General features: G+C 57.7%; 1 protein-coding gene across 2 annotated transcripts; it reads left to right on the top strand.

Annotated features, from left to right (window-relative positions):
- The first annotated feature begins 160 nt into the window (after positions 1-160).
- MPST (mercaptopyruvate sulfurtransferase) lies at positions 161-8138 on the top strand. Of its 2 annotated transcripts, none has more exons than XM_019446802.2 (3): positions 161-264; positions 3694-4312; positions 7569-8138. In XM_019446802.2, the coding sequence occupies exons 1-3, from the start codon at positions 229-231 to the stop codon at positions 7865-7867; spliced, it is 954 nt and encodes a 317-aa protein (XP_019302347.2). In that variant the 5' UTR covers positions 161-228; the 3' UTR covers positions 7868-8138. The 2 variants fall into 2 exon arrangements, with proteins under 2 accessions (XP_019302347.2, XP_019302348.2); XM_019446803.2 differs by having other exon boundaries at positions 178-454.
- Positions 8139-16167: the final 8029 nt, after the last annotated feature.

Here is a 16167-nt window from a genome sequence, read left to right as displayed (position 1 = left end):
CCCGGGGACCCGCCGGGAGGGCGCGGGGGGCGCGGGGGCGGCGCGGGGCGGGACGCGGCGGCGCGGGTGTCCCCCTGGCCCAGAGAGTGGAAGGCGCGAGCCGCCGCGGCTCCGAGTGGCCGCGGCGGTGGGCAGTGCTCGAGTCTCCTCCCTTCGGCCGGCGTCAGGTTGGTGGCGGGAGGAGGGGACGACTTCGGGCGCGGGGAGGGGGCGCCCTGCTCTGGGGCCATGACCGAGCCCGGAAGCGCGGAACCCGAGACCGGGGTAACTGCTGCGGCGTCGCGCTTGCCTTTCTCTGGGGGGAGGTCGATCATCGGGGTGCGCGGCGCGGGGCTCCCCCGCGGGGCCAGAGCGGAGTAGGGGGCTGCAGTCTAGGAGGGAAGACGCGCCCCGGAGTTCGCCCTAAGGATGGCTGTCCGCCGCCGCTCGGGGCGGCCTGCTGGGTGACGTCCGAGTGAGTGGCGGGTGGGGAGGTGCGGGGGGTAGGGGTGGAGTGGGGGGGTCACCTGGTGCCACCATAGAGGGTAAGAGGGAGGGAAGAGGACCAATGAAACCCCACAGAGAGGCCAGGGAGACAAGGCCGAGGCTCCAAGAGGAGAAACTGGCCAAGAACTTGCCGGAGCAAAACGAAACTAACATTGGCCAAGGCCTGCTCGGTGAGATACTTCGCTCCTAGGGCCTTACTGACTTTTCACAACAACCCTACGGAGTAGGCCAGAAACTTTACATTTCGAGAGCAGACAGACAGGCCTAGCTGGTTACCCCACGGGCACACCAAGCAATTGAGGCCCATCGGATCTGCCTCGGTTTACCTGGCTCCACCCCAAAGCCTCATGCTTTTCAAAACAATTGCCTTTGTTTTTAATTAACCTATTTAATTATAAGGTTATAGCGTTTGATTTTTAACAATGGGCCGCGTTTAACAACCAGGCGACATCATTCCTGAAAAATCTTAACAACTGGTCCTTGCAAGCTGGTGGCTCACCCCTGCTCTCCTGAGCTGCTTTTGCATTCGTGTTACATATGTCCCGAATGCTTTTTCTCCTCGCCCTTGGAAAGGCTCTTTTTTATTCTGAAATAATGCTAGTCTCACAGGAAGTTGAGAAATTCATACTTTGACAAGCATTTGGCCTCCAGAATCTTCCGAACTTTGTGCTTGGCCCTGACGTGCAGAGGAGGGGTACCAGGAAGGAGCAGACTAGGGGGAAGTCCTCGAGGATAGCCCAGTCTGCCTGGAGCCCCTCTTCTTCCAGGGCCCCCCCCTAGATGGCAGCCTGGGGCTCACACTTCCCCTAGTGGGTATAGACACTCGGGAGATACAGCTAGGGCTGTCCTGTGGGTCCTGGAGTCCTTCACTCCCAGAGCACCCCCACCCAGAGCACCCCCACCTGAGGTGGTCCAGGCTTGGCGAGTGGGCCAGGACCTGGGCCCCGCCCTTCGGTGACACACAGCCTGCTCCCTGGACCCTCCCCTGCCTCCTGCAGTCCTTTGTGAGAACTGACCATCAAGCTGGGGGGGGGGGGGGGGTGCTGGGTGACCCCAGACCTCCCAAGTCCCACCCAATCCTGAAATTCTTAAGATTCTAGATGTGTTGTTGTTGTTGAAAGGCCACCTATAGGAATAACTTTTCAGAAATCATTGGGTTTTTATTAAGCCGTTTTTAATGATTATTGACACCGGCCATTTGTAGTGCATCGTGATGGCCCCTCGACAGTCATTAACTGTTCATTAATCTCCACCGTAAGAGCTGAAGGTTGGAAGCTCCATTATAAGAAGTGAAAATGGCCGGGGAGCCTACCATGCCCGCCCTCGCACGGCTAGTTAAGGAGCCGAGTGATTCACACTAACTTGAGGCCGGGGCTCTGATTCCCAATCCAGGGTTCTTTCTACTCTAAATGGATCCTTGGATAGAAAAAACCAGGAGCCCCAAGAATCCCAGGGGGCAGGAGCCACTGTGGTTCCCAGATGGGTTCTTCAAGAAGGGACCCACAGCATCCGCCAACACTATTCAGCTGTGGTAGGACCCACGGGCACTGAGATCGCCCCTTAGCCAAAAAAAAGCCACCTCGGGGCAGCCTCCTCATCCTGAAGGTCAAGCCGCAGTTTCCTGGGCCCCTGGAAAGGTCAAATCAGTTTGCGCGCACTTCCTCCTCCTCCAGGAAGACTTCCCACTTCCTCTGCTCCCACCCTAGGCTGAGGTGTCGGTCGGTCCCTGGTGCTTGCACTGAACCCCAGACTTTCTTCAATGCTGCTGTCCTTTGGGCAGGCCCGTGGCCTGTCTTTACCCGCCACAGCCGCCCGTCCTCCGGGGCCTGGCAACGTTAAGAGTTTCTCAGTGTCCAGCACAAGGCCTGGCCGCGTGGGTGGAGTTGAGTTCCTAAAAGCCAGACTGGGAGAGGCTGGGTACGAGGCGTAACACTGTGGACTGATTAGGCCCTGGTCATCACCGACCCGCGGCTGGGGAAGAGGTCCAGCCTCCGGAGCTGACCAGCTGTGTGAGCAAGGCCAAAGCACATCTCTAGTTGCCTCGCGCAGAAGGCAGACATCGTCATATGCCCACCACTAAAGGCCACGGGGCTTAGCGTGTGGCCTGGCCCACGAAGCACCTGTTCTCTCCCCACCCCTTCTCTGTGGCAGGACGGCCTGGAATGGATGGTAAGACCACGCCCTGCCAACGGGCTATGGGGGTTGACCTGCGGCTCAGGCTCCACCCACCCAAGTCACATGCCCTGACGGAGGGGCACCTTTCCCTAACCCGCGCGGAGGCACCTGACGAACTAGGGGCTGTCTGCACAGGCGCCCAACACATTCAGGGCATCCTGGCCCTGGCAGGCTGTGGCCTGCGTGTCATGTCGTGGGCTGTGTGTACTCTCAGTGGCTGGCCCGCAGGGGAGTGGAAGGGACTGGGGTGGGGGGGGGGGGGGGGTGGGAAGGCACTGTCCCTGTTGCTGCTGCTGCCCCGAGTTTCAGAGACTCAGTTCAGGCCCAAGGGGCAAAATCGGACCTGGCTGGACCCCCAGGGCCTGCACGGCACTGGCCAGCGAGAGTCAGGATTCTGGTGTCGCTGCCACTTTAGCTGTTGACCTTGGCCGCCGGAGCCTTTGAACCTCAGTGCCGCCCTCCGTGACAGTGAGAATATCCCCTACCAACCTTCCGGAGGCTACTTGTCCGGCGAATAATTGAGAGCCTACTCTGTGTCCTGCAGTGTTCCGAGGTATTGTGAGAGGAAATGATACATAGCAAGGAGTCAGTAAATTCAGCTACTATTTCCCGTGAGGCTGCTTATATAAACGTTTGATGAAGAAGTTTACAAATTCCACCAGGGACCTTGGGGAGGGGCTGAGACTTTGCCCTCTGCTTGTCTTCCCGTGCTTGAACCTGTCCCTACCGCCCCCCCTGACCCCGGCAAGCGGCGATGAAGGGTCCGCCTGGCCCCCTCCAAGGGGTCAGGGTCATTCCGTTGCTCTTCCCTGTGTAGGTGCCCTGGGTGGGAGGGAGGGGGGGAGGGGAGGCCCCGGTGACCGAAGTCTGCCCCTGGGGTTGCCTCTGCTGGTTTTCTGTGTTCCCTGGACTCTGCCCTCCCGGGGCTCCACCGCCCCTGCGGGCTAGTGCCAGACCCAGCGGTGCGGGCATCTGCAGCGACCTGGCCGGCCTGTTCCTCGATTCCCTCCTGACATCCTCCCTGTCGCCCAGGCTTGCAGCCCCGGTGTCGCCACCATGCCCCCACAGCAGCTCTTCCGCGCGCTCGTGTCGGCGCAGTGGGTGGCCGACGCGCTGCGGACCCCGCGCGCGGGACAGCCCCTGCAGCTGCTAGACGCCTCCTGGTACCTGCCCAAGCTGGGCCGCGACGCGCGCCGCGAGTTCGAGGAGCGCCACATCCCCGGCGCCGCCTTCTTCGACATCGACCAGTGCAGCGACCGCACGTCCCCCTACGACCACATGCTGCCCAGCGCGGCGCACTTCGCGGAGTACGCGGGCCACCTGGGCGTGGGCGCCGCCACCCACGTCGTGATCTACGACGCCAGCGACCAGGGCCTCTACTCTGCGCCGCGCGTCTGGTGGATGTTCCGCGCCTTCGGCCACCGCACCGTGTCGCTGCTCGACGGCGGCTTCCGCCACTGGCTCCGCCTGGGTCTCCCGCTGAGCTCGGGGAAGAGCCGCCCGGTGCCCGCCGAGTTCCGAGCCTCGCTTGACCCCGCCTTCGTCAAGACGTACGAGGACATGAAGGAGAACCTTGAATCCCGGCGCTTCCAGGTGGTGGACGCCCGCGCCGCCGGCCGGTTCCGCGGCACCGAGCCCGAGCCCCGAGACGGTAACAAACACGCGTAAAGGGGCGGGAGGTCACCTGGGGCGCGGGGTCAGGGGCGCGCTGAGCCCTGCCTCGGCCTCGCCTTTGAAGGACGCCGCATGGGGCGGGGCCGTGAGATGCGGTTTCCAGTCGTCTCACTCTCTGAGCCTCCCGGGCTTTATTCCTTAAAAGTGGACACGAATACTTGCTTCGCCCCCAAACTCATTGGGAACCCAGGGTGCCCTGTATTAGGGTGAGAAGCCAAACAGCCCCACCCCAATTCTGCGGATGTAGGGCGGTTTCTGCGGAACAGGAGGGGCGGCAGGAAAAGCCCCCAAAGGGATGGGGCCTGATCGGGTGTACCCACCCCCGCTGTTGATGGAGGCAGACTGGAGGAGGAGGAGGGGGGGGAGGAGTCTGGGGTAGGGGAGTGGATGAAAGGCCCCTAAGAGGGGTCAAGGCTTGCAGAAGGCACGAGAGAGGGGCCGTGCGTGCGCGCACGCGCGCGCGGGATCACCGGTCCCAGGTTGGAGAGAAACTGACTAGAGGTGGCTGCTGGCCTGGGTTGGAGCAGAGCCCTGTGTCTGGGAGCTGAATTCTCCAGGCAAGGAGACCACAGGGAAGCCCTGGATGACGTGGGCAGGGCTCCCCGCAAACGGGTAGGCCAATGGCCACGGTCGTGTGAGCCTTTCAATGACCCCGACAGATGGGTGCCGTCATTGTACCCAGGAGGAAATGGAGTCTCGGAATGGCTACCTTGCTGGAGGTCAGGAAGCAGCCCGGCCAGGCGCTGGGGCGGTACATTTAACTGCAGTGAGCAAGCAGTCATTACCCAGCCTTTTGTCTCTCGTGCCTTTTTCAGGGGGGATGCAAGGAAGTTGCTACTTGGTCTTCCTTGAATGGCATCCGCCTCCCTATCGCCCCTGAATGAGGGTGGGGCTTCTGTTCAGTGCTTACAAAGCGGCTTGGGCCCATCCCGTCCCCTCACAGTTCCGCATGGCCCCAGGGTAAGGGTCGGCCCTGCTCCCTGTGCATCCCCGAAAGACTGCCCCAACAGCTGGCATGGGATCAACGTCCCAGAGAGATCTGGGGACTCGAGAAGGACCCCACTACATGGAACCGTGCAGAGCAGTGTTGACCTGAGATCCAACCGTAGGGCACTGCTGATAGCCAGCCATTTTGGAACCCGCATAGGTGACAATTTTATGTGGTTCCACCTTGAACCCGTTAGGTCCTTCAGCTCAGCCCTTTGGGGGAGGGGGTGGGGGCAGTGAGCCACTTGGCCGGTCACCTAATCTAGTCTCTGAACTGCACCGTTTGCAAGTGCAAAATCAGAGGAGAAACAGGGCTTGGTAAGGATACGGTGAGCGTCAGACGTCAAACGAGAAGAAACGTATAGAGCGCTCAGCACACATAAGGTGCCCTCAAGGAGGGTGACGTAATTCCTGTGTGCTTCGTCCGTGCTCCTGGCGCTTTACAGAGGCGCTTAAATGCTCACCCCTCCTGCTTGCTCACCTGTAAAGGAAGAGATGATGGCACACACCTAGCAGGCTTGTTGTAGAGACCGACCGAGCCAGTGTGCGTAAAAGCTGGATCTAGATCAGTGGAGGGCATCACGGCGTTGCCGTCGTTCAGCAGGGGTGGGGGAAGCCTGCTTTGCTTGGCGGGGTTCGAGGCGCGGGGACAGCCCTGCTCGGACGGCGGCCAACCTGGGTCGAGAGCTTGCTCTCCTTCCTTGCTCCAGTTTGGTCTCTACGTGATGTGTCTCAGTGAGGCTTTGCTGCACCTAACTGGGGGTGTAGGGCGTGTTCCAACCTCACCAGGGGGCTCAGAGCGCTGGCTGGGTGCCGAGGTCTAGCAGTAACTGTCGACACGGGTCCGCAGCTCTCTGTAGGAGTGTCACCCGCTGCAGGGGGAAATCGAGGCAGAAGCCACGAGGCTAGAGCCTCACCCTAGAGTCTGAATGGCCGGGATTTTTGAATCATGGGCTGTGAGGGTTTATTTTGTTGGGAGTCTCAGTCCTTGGCGTGCAAATGGGAATATTACTAACACCTGCCCCTCAGAGGGTGGTGAAACCAAAATGACCGGGTTTAGGGGAATGACCCTCTTTATGAACAGCGTTCTAGCCTTGCCCTCTAGGGTTCTTGTGCTAGGATCAAAATGATCTTTTGAAAACGGAAGTCTGGTTTCCCCCTGCAGTCAGGTCAAAGCCCTACGTCTTTTTTTTTTTTTTTTTTAATGTTTATTTATTTTTGGGAGAGAGAGAAAGAGATAGAATGTGAGTGGGAGAGGGGCAGAGAGCGGAGACAAAGAATCTGAAGCTGGCTCCAGGCTCTGAGCTGTCAGCACAGTGCCCGACATGGGGCTCGAACCCATGAACTGAGAGATCATGACCTGAGCCGAAGTTAAACGCTCAACCCACTGAGCCACTCGGGTGCCCCAAAGCCCTACGTCTTAATCCAGGCCTGCTACGGTGTTCCCGTGCCTCCTGGTTCCTCTTGGGCCTCGACCTCCCCCCATGTCTGGGCTTTGGCCCAATGACTTTTACCCCCTCTAAAGACTCCCCTTCCCCAGCCTGGCGTGCCCTCAGCCCCCACTGCCCAGACCCCTCTACCTGATAGAACCCTGCTCACCCTCTGGGGCCCCTCTGACTCGGGCAAGTTAGTCTGTGTGCCTCACGCTCCTCGTCTGTGTAAAAGGGAGGATGATCATTTCTGTCCCCTAGAGTCCGGGGAGGAGAAAGTACAGCAGAGGGGCTCCGCACAGTGCCCGGCACAAAGTAAGCGCTCAGTAACACGAGCCATCATGATTACTGTTAATACCTCTTATAATATGCCCCCATAACCCCCCGCAGGGTGTAACACCCTCATACTCATAATGGCTCAGTTATTGCCTGTCTGCCCTGCCAGATCAGTTTCTGTAGGACAAGTGCAATGACTCCTGGCCAGGCGGAGGGCTTACTTATCTTTGTTGCCCCCAGGGCGCATAGGTGATCGGGAAACTGGGGGCAGAGTGAGGCTCTGGTGGGGTCTGAGTCTTGGGTTCCAATTCTAGCCAGCAATTTGCTGGATGCGGGACCTTGGGCAGTACGGAACCTCAGCATCTCTGTCCGTAAAACGGGAATGCCTGTGAATAGCGCCTGGGCTGCCTGGCTGTGAGGACTACACGAGATGATGCACATAGAGGGTTAGCTCCGTGGGCGCATGGGAGGCTCTCAGTACCCAGGGGCCATTCATACCCCCTTTGTATGTGTTCCCTCCTTCCTGCCCTCCTGCTGCAGGCATCGAACCTGGCCACATCCCCGGCACTGTGAACATCCCCTTCACGGACTTCCTGACCCAGGAGGGCCTGGAGAAGAGCCCCGAGGAGATCCGCCGTCTGTTCCAGGACAAGAAGGTGGATTTGTCCCAGCCACTGGTGGCCACGTGCGGCTCCGGCGTCACAGCCTGCCACGTGGCACTGGGGGCCTACGTCTGCGGCAAGCCCGACGTGGCCATCTATGATGGCTCCTGGGTAGAGTGGTACATGCGAGCCCAGCCAGAGGAAGTCATCTCCGAGGGCCGGGGCAAGACCCACTGAGGGGAGGGTCAGGACACGGGAGGCGGCGCCCGGCCTGGTTGTTCTGACTCTGCCTCGACCGAGAGAGTGTTTCTTCCTGCAAGTCAGGCGGCGCAGAGGGCGACATCCCAGAGGCCAGGAGTTCTGTCGACCTGCGGGCTCCCAGCCGAGGCCGGAGAGAAGGTGGTGGTGGGACAGAGGGAGGCAGCGCCCCAAGTGCTGAGCGGGGGTCCTGCCTCCCTTCTGTTTCCCTGTTGAAGAAATAAAACAGCACAGTGCTAAATGCTGCCAACTGTGGGGCTGCCTGGTTTTCCTAAGGAGCCGGTGGTTCCAGAATGCCCAGCAAAGGGAGCTCGGTGGAGCCTGAGGGTCTGGGGGATCCTGCCCCTGCCTTCCGAGCAGGGCTGGAGCCCCAGAGCCCTTCTAGTCCTGTGAGCAGAATGCCCCCAGCCAACCATCCTCCACCCCATAATGCTGGGGGTCTCCCCTTCTGGCTTCTGGGCTACTGAAAGGTGAATCTTGCTGTGATAAGGAAAACCTCTGCCTCCCCCCCAAACCCCCCACCCCAGGCCCAAGGGTCGAGGCTCTATCTTCTTCCTTCTGTATTTGTCCTTTGTGCAGAGATGGAAATGGTGTCTGAGAAGGCCCCAGATGGCCCCTGCCTGCAGCCAGGTCACCCCTCCCCGTCTCCAAGCCCCCAAAGAACCCCTCAGTAGTAGACGGGCCGCATCAGTCGATACTGGGGAAAACCCTAGAAGAATGAAACCAGAGGGGGCATTGACTTACCCAAGGTCACACGATGGATTACAACAGAGCTGGACCAGACCCAGATTTCCCAAACTCCGAACTTACTCTTCTTTATACCTGCGATCCCCCCCCCCCCCCCCCCGCCGCCCCCCGGCCCATCCCATTTCCTCTGACACTGAGTCACCTCCCAAGTCCACGGGCAAGAGGGAGCCGATAGGATAGGATCGGGTTTTCTGAATGAGAGCTCTAAATTAAGTCCCAACCTCTCTGAGTCTGTTTCCTCACCTGTAAAAGGGAAATAATGCGTAGCTCAGGAGGAGGATGTCAGACAAAGGTTTCGGCATTGCGGAGTCCCATTTCTCGAGCTCAGGGTTTCACAACCTCAGCGCTCCTGACGTTCGGGCGGGATAATTCTTTGTTGCCGAGGCTGTCCTGTGCAATGTAGGACGTTTAGCAGCATGTCTGCCCCCCAGCCAGTAGTACGGACCGGTTGTGACAACCAACAAACGTCTCCAGGCATCACCAAGTATCCCCCGGGAGGCAAAAATCACCCTCGATTGAGACCCACTGCTTTAGGAGCAAATAACAGTTGAGCACAGCAGTCAGAAACAGTGTAGACAAGGGCTCCCAACGTGGAGGGGATCCTTCAGCACGCCCCTCCCCCTGGAGGCTGAGTTTAGCCGTCCAGAAAGCTCCTTCCTTTTATACTTCCTTTTTATGCTTCCAAGCCTCGTTTTCTCTCCTGGAAACGTCCCCGCCTCTTTGCTTCAGGGAGAGGGCTTCGTCTACAGATGCATGTGAGTTCGGATCTGGCTTCTGTCTCAGCTGCCCCGTACGAGGCTGCCTGACCTTGGACACTGCTGAGCCTCTCTGGGCCTCAGTTTCTTCATCGTTAAAAAGGGAGTCATCATACTTTCCTTGAGAAATACGGGGATTAGATGAGAGAATGCACTGAAACCGCTTAGCTTGGTGCTGGGCACAGAGTAAATATCAGGTAAATATCAGAGTAAATATCAGGTGTTCCTGTTATTTTTTAATTTTATTATTTTTTAAATTTTTTAAAATTTATTTTGAGAGAGCGAGAGCAGGGGAGGGGCAGAGAGAGATGTTGGCAAGGCGTCCCACGCAGGCCCCACACTGTCAGCGCAGAGCCCAGCTTGGGGCTCGAACTCACGAGCCATAAGATCATGACCTGAGGCGAAATCAAGAGTAGGACGCTTAACTGACTGAGCCACCCAGGTGCCCCTGTTTTTTGTTTTTGGTTTTTTTTTTTTTTAACGTTTATTTTTGAGAGAGCGGCAGCAAGGCAGAGAGAGAGGGAGACACGGAATCTGAAGCAGGCTCCAGGATCTGAGCCGTGAGCACAGAGCCCGACTCGGGGCTCGAACTCACAAACCCTGAGATCTCGACCTGAGCTGAGCCACCCAGGTGCCCCGCCCCCTGTTGTTGTTCTTTTTAAGGGACTTTTACTTATGCAGCATGTTGAGTGTCTCCTGTACGTCTGCGTTCAGGGAGAGGGGACAATGAATGTGAGAATTATGTTCCTGCCCTGGTAAAGCTTCCCAGCCAGGGAGTAAAACTGGCCCGTGCTACCATATTTCCAGAAGGAAGGGAGTAGTACCGTGAAGTGATGACAGACTCCTGTTAGAAGTGAGAAAAACAAGATCGGAGAGGTTGAGCGATTTGCCCAAGGGCACACAGCTAGTTTGAGAGCGGGGCCTCACCCGCAGTTAGAAATTGCAGGGGAGACGCCCCTCCAGTGGGTCTTGCCCGTGGTGGTTTTCCAGATTTCACGATTAAGGGAGAATGGAGTGTAACGCAGGGTTTGGACGCACCAGTGACAAGCTCAGGGAGGACGGCCACGTGTCTCCCAGCTCCACGAGGAGACCCTCTGAGCTGTGGGGTTCTGAGCCAGGGGTTCAGCTAGGCTCCCCTTCCCTTCCCTGGGTCCTCCTCCCAGGAAGGAACCCAGGCTGATCCGAGCTGAGGCTTTTCCTCCTGGGAAGGTCCTGGATGGGTCTGGACAGGTTCAGAGAAAGGCCCAGAGGCGGGAGAAAGGAAATTGAGCCTCGCCTTTCTAGGATTCCCGGAGCCGCCGTTTTGAGGAGTTGGCCGGGCTCCGCCCTCAGCCCCTTCAAGTCTGAACTCCCAGAATAATTAACCACTCACTGCAGGGTCCTGGCCTCTGCCAGAGCCCATCCTACCCACCGGCTGTGTTCCCAGCAGGAACTTGCCGCCCTGGATAACTAGGATGATGAAATTTTCATCCGCTTGGCAAATATTTGCCAGAACACCCCTCCTGTGTCAGGGATAGTCAGAAGTTTCCCAGCCTCGTCTAACCGGCTGCACTGGGACGTGTTCACCTCCTTGGATCGTTGCCACGAAGGATCAGGGCCCGAAGCCCCCACCCCGCACACGGCGGACTGAATAATGAATCGGTCCCGGGGCCGTGGAAGCAGGGCTGCACGTGGCCCCCCGAAAGGTCTGCCTTCCAGATCCTTCAGGCCGGGGCGGGGCTCAAGTCGCCCAGGCTGAGAAATGAGAGCAAATTCTAGATGTGATGTCAGGTAAGGTAAAGTTCACAACAATATCAGGTGTCACTCCCACTGGAATAACCCAGCTATACGAGCACAATAGAGGTTTATTCTTAACTCGTGGGGAATGAGTCATTCAGGAAGAGATGAGATTTTTAGGTTACCGAAGCTTTATCATTTTAAGCACCGAAAGGTTTAACATATTGGAGGGGGAGCATGCTGTACCGGGGGCACCTGAGCACTCAGCGGCTTTACTGATACCTTCTGGGGGCGCTTTGCCCCTAAACTAAGTGGCCCCAACTGCCGTGTGACTCTCCAGGTCCTCCCAAGTCTGGATTATTCTTGCTGACTGTCCTTCCCGGTTACTGGCATGTTCTCCAGAGTCTCCGCCTGCTTCTAGGTGGGCCCATGCTCTCTGGATAACGGATAAGCCATTTTGGTGGCTTAACCCACTTTGCCCAACCAGTCGCTCTCAAATCTGGGCCCCCAGCAGCTCGCTGGGCCCGGATCCCTATTTATTTCAGACCCCCGTGTCCGCTGCCTGCTGGTACCCTAACGCCGCTCCCCTGTCCATGTTCCCTGTCTCAGGACGCGAGGCCACCGCCCCGGGGTCGCCCGTGCCCAGACCTGGCAGTGAGTCTCCAGATTCTACCTCCGTGGGTCTAACCCAGGACCTGCCTCACAGGATCAGATTTATACAAAGAACTGGGAACAAAGCCCAGCCCAGGAAGCACCACATAGATGCGTTATTACTGTAACTGACATGCTGTGCTGCCCCTCACTCCTGCCTCCCTGTGACGGCCTATACACCCTCACGGTGCCTATCTTATCTATGGTTCTCCTCCTGGCCCTAGCACCGTGACTGACGTGCACAGGTCTTTGTGAATGTTTGCCATCGCATCCATACCCTGGCAGGGCTGAGAGAGACCCTAATAATCCCTCCTATTTATCCAGCACCTTCCTTGCCAGGGAAGATGCTAAGTGTTTTTGTATTCATTGGGTCCGTAACCCTGAGAACTCGTGTTCTTCTCCCCCATTTTACAGAGAAGGAGCGTCGGGCCTTAGAGAGGGGGCAGGACGGTTAGGGCGAGGATCGGAGTCCTGGAGGCAATGAGTATACGGCCGTAATAGTTCGCTGAAGACACGAACCACGCTCCAGAATGTGTGGCCCAGAACGAGGCAGGAGGGGCCCGCAGGAGTCCCCAGGCCAGGGTATCAGGGAGGCTTCTCGGGGCTGGTGCGTGGGGATTTATTCCCCCACCGAGGCTGGCTGTGTCTGCTCTTTCCTCTTCCCCTGCCAGCTTCTGCTTCCTGGCACAGACTTTCCCCATTTCTGAACCATGAAAGGTTTGAAACACAGTTACAAGCCCTTGAAGAGAGCAAATCAAGTAAACGGCCCAAGAGTTTCCGTTGTGGGTGAAAGGCATGGGCTTTTGATGCTCGTGTAACCCCCGGGCTAGATCACGAAAAGAGAAAACCTCACCCCAGGATGGGTACGTTTTTAATGCTGCCCGGTTGACTTTAAAAAAAAGAAAGCGAGAAAGCAGGTAGGTAATGAGTTTTGCTCACCTGGGTTTCTTTCTTTCCCTAGGGTTCCGGGAAGCACCCCTTTCTCTCCTCTCCAAGAGGGTTGGGGTGCAACGTGGTAGGTATGCGCTCCCCCCACCCCCACCTGTGGAGGGCCGGTGAGGGTAGGAGTTCGGTACCAGACCCATGACGGCTCTTCCGACAGCCTGCGGCTACAAACGCGGTGCCTGTGGCTTCACACGATTCTGGGAGAGGTGAGGTGCGGGATGTGATGGGCAGGGACAGACAGAAACAGCTAGAGACCGCAGTGGGCCAGGCAAGAACTTCCGGCCACCAGGAGCTGCTCTGGGCACCGCTGGGAGCAGAGCTGGAGAGGTCCCCTGGGGAGGTATGTGACCTCAGGCTTGCCCACCCTCACTCCCCGCTGGCTCCTCGCTCCCCTGGCCCTGAGCAACTTCTCAGGTGCCTGGTTGCCCTTCATGGGCCTGGTACTCATGTCCGGCCTCCGCCTTCTTGACTTGGCCCTTGGCCTGACTCGCTGTGGGGTCTGCTCTGGCAGCTCCCATCTGACAAGAGAATGCCACTAAGAAATGCAGAAGAGGGGCACCTGGGTGGTTCAGCTGGTTGAGCGTCCGACTTCAGCTCGGGTCACGATCCCGCGCTTCGTGGGTTCGAGCCCCGTGTCGGGCTCTGTGCTGACCGCTCAGAGCCTGAAGCCTGCTTCGGATTCTGTGTGTGTGTGTGTGTCTCTCTCTCTGCCCCTCCCCTGCTGTACTCTGTCTCTCTCTCTCAAGAATAAATAAAACATCAAAAAAATTTTTTTATTTTTATTTTTAAAAAACTTTTTTTTAACGTTTTTTATTTATTTTTGAGACAGAGAGAGACAGAGACAGAGCATGAACGGGGAAGGGGCAGAGAGAGAGGGAGACACAGAATCTGAAACGGGCTCCAAGCTCTGAGCCGTCAGCCCAGAGCCTGACGCGGGGCTCGAACTTGCTCGAACCGCAAGATCATGACCGAGCCGAAGTCGGCCGCTCAACCGACTGAGCCACCCAGGCGCCCCAAAAAAATTTTTTTTGGGAATATAGAAGAAATGACAGAATTCGAAAAAAAAATCACAATTCGGCAATCGCCATAGTACTTATTATAGCAAGAATCATCAATGGGGCCGCCTGGGTGGCTCAGTCGTTTAAGCGTCCAACTCTTGATTTTGGTTCGGGTCATGATCTTGGGTTCGAGGCCTGCATGTTGGGCTCTGGGCTGACAGCGCAGAGCCTGCTTGGGATTCTCTCTCTCTCTCTCTCTCTCTCTGTCCCTCTCTGCCCCTCCCCTGCTTGTGCGCTCTCTCTCTCCAAATAAATAAGTAAACCTAAAAGAAAAAAAGAACCATCCACGAATATTAAAATTAAGGATGAGATAAATGTGTTTGCTGGAAAATAGGATATTAATAGAGCCTCAGTGTATCTCCCCACCAAGATGCTGAGACACTCAAAGCGTGAGAGAGGAACTGTATCGATCAGCGGCTTGACTAAGTGATCAGTTCACCTTACCAGTGATGGCATAAACTGACAGGTGTACCTCGTGCCGGGGGGTGGGGGGGGGGGCCCTGAGCGCACAGCCTCGCCGCTCCGATATTCCTGCCAAACATGCACACAATGAGTGTAATCGCCAGGAAATCTCAGACAAACCCAAACTGAAGGCATTCTACGAAATACACAGCGTCTTCTCCCCAAGAATGGGAGACAGAGCAAGAGCAAGGAATCATTCCACATCAGAAGACTAAAGCGACCGGCCAGCGGAATGGAACCCTTTCTGGAGGGGAGCCTCAAGTACTCCCCGCCCCCCTTTGGCCGCAAAGGACATTAGCAGGACAACTCATTTCCTGACGCGGGTAATTGTACCTCGGTCCCCATTTGTAGATCACCCTGAAGAGTTTAAGAGCGAAAGGCCACTAACTCCATGACTTCCTCGCCAACGGTTCAGAAAAACGAGAAAAGGAGGGACAGAGAATGAAAGAGCACATGTAGTAAAAAAAAAAAAAAAAAAAAAAAAAAAAAAAAAAAAATGTGAACGTTTGGTGACTCTTGAGTGAAGCCTCCGCCAGTCTGGTATTATTTTTGCGGCTTTGCTCAAAGTCTGAGAGTGCTGCAAAATAAAATGCTATTTTTTAAACGCAGGCTCTTCTGATCCGGTTCCAGCCAGGGCTGCCAACGGCACCCACATTCCAAAACGAGGTGCTAGACCTTCTAAAGCAGGTGGCTGGGAACTAGTTTTAGAAGCCTCGGGAGACCGTGCCTCCCACCTACGGCGGAGACAGACGCCATCGGAGCGGCTGGCAGGCAGAGGGGGGCTCTCTCCACAGGGAGGTGTTGGGGTGCTGTGGGTCTTTACTTCTCCCGCCCCGTGTAGGGGGGGGTGGTGCTCCCCTCCCTGAAGGCTGAGTAAGAGAGTTTTCCACGAGGCCATCTGCAGAGCCTGGCCTTTGTGCCCTGGATTGGGGGGTGGGGGCACAGGGGTGGCGGTGGCGCTCAGAGGCTAGGCGGGACCCCAGCCTGGGAAAGCCTGTAGGCGGGAAGCGGAGCCGGCAGGCTGGTCCGTGGTGGAATGGGATGTACGGGGTGAACCCGGTCAGTGCCGGGCCTTGGCTTCCAGGGGGCCAGCTGAGGACCTGGGTCAGGAGCCATGACTTGCTGCCGCCCAGAAGAGACTTTATGCAGGGCCAGGACACAAGGGGAGTGGGCAGTGGCACCCGGTGGGAGGTGGTCCTTGAGTACGGTGTCCCAGAGGAGCCCCTGCCCAGGAAGGAAAGTACAGTGTGAGCCTCTCCTAGCAGTGGGGGCTCCAAAGAACCCTCGAAACAGTCCTTCAGGAAAAAAAAAAAAAAAACCTAGCCAGCTTGGGTCGTCGCTCTGGCGAGAGCCAAGCCACCAGAGGACGTGCGCCCCAGGCAAGGGAAATCTTCCCTTTCTTTTCCCACCTTCATTCCCCACCAGCCACCGAGGAGAGGAGGGGGAGGAGCAGGGGACTCTGGGGGCGCACAGAACACCCCGAGGGGGTCCCCCCCGTGTAAAACGGCAATCACCATCGCAGCTCCCTGTTGGGTTGAGATGAAAAGAGATAATCCGTGAAAGTGCATGGCGCAGAGGTGGGCCCATGGACGTGCTCATAAATGTCCCTGGGGCAGCCGAGGGGGGCAGGGGAATGGGCAGTAGATTCCTGGTTCCTTGTGAGTCCTAATTCAAGCCGTGAAAGGACATCAGCAGGAGCCAGAGCGCCGTTTGCAGGCAAGAGAGGTCCCTGGAGAAGGCCGCTAAGACTGAGCCCACCGACTGTCAGGGCCCCAGTTCCCGGGAGCTGAGCTGCAAAGAGAACCAGCAGGAGCAGACGGACCGCGTGGGCCTGCCCGGTGGTTGGGGGCGCGCCGCCGGTGGAGGCGGGATGGGGCTCCACGGACCCGGGCGGGGTGGCGCGCCCCCTGCCGCCGGCCCCCGGGACGAGGTCCAGACCCCTGGC

Source organism: Panthera pardus, unplaced genomic scaffold (assembly GCF_024362965.1).
Source record: "Panthera pardus isolate Hobbes unplaced genomic scaffold, ASM2436296v1 HiC_scaffold_6, whole genome shotgun sequence".
In the NCBI taxonomy this organism is placed as follows: Eukaryota; Metazoa; Chordata; class Mammalia; order Carnivora; family Felidae; genus Panthera; species Panthera pardus.
Note: the sequence above shows the minus strand (reverse complement) of the source record. Positions and strands in the feature narration are given on the sequence as shown.

What these genes read in the sequence shown, in the direction of transcription:
- MPST (XM_019446802.2), top strand. Translation starts at nt 229, where the DNA reads ATGACCGAGCCCGGAAGCGCGGAACCCGAGACCGGG. An exon ending in GCGCGGAACCCGAGACCGGG is followed by an intron (nt 265 to 3,693) that starts GTAACTGCTGCG and finishes CCTGTCGCCCAG; the next exon opens with GCTTGCAGCCCCGGTGTCGC. An exon ending in CGAGCCCGAGCCCCGAGACG is followed by an intron (nt 4,313 to 7,568) that starts GTAACAAACACG and finishes CTCCTGCTGCAG; the next exon opens with GCATCGAACCTGGCCACATC.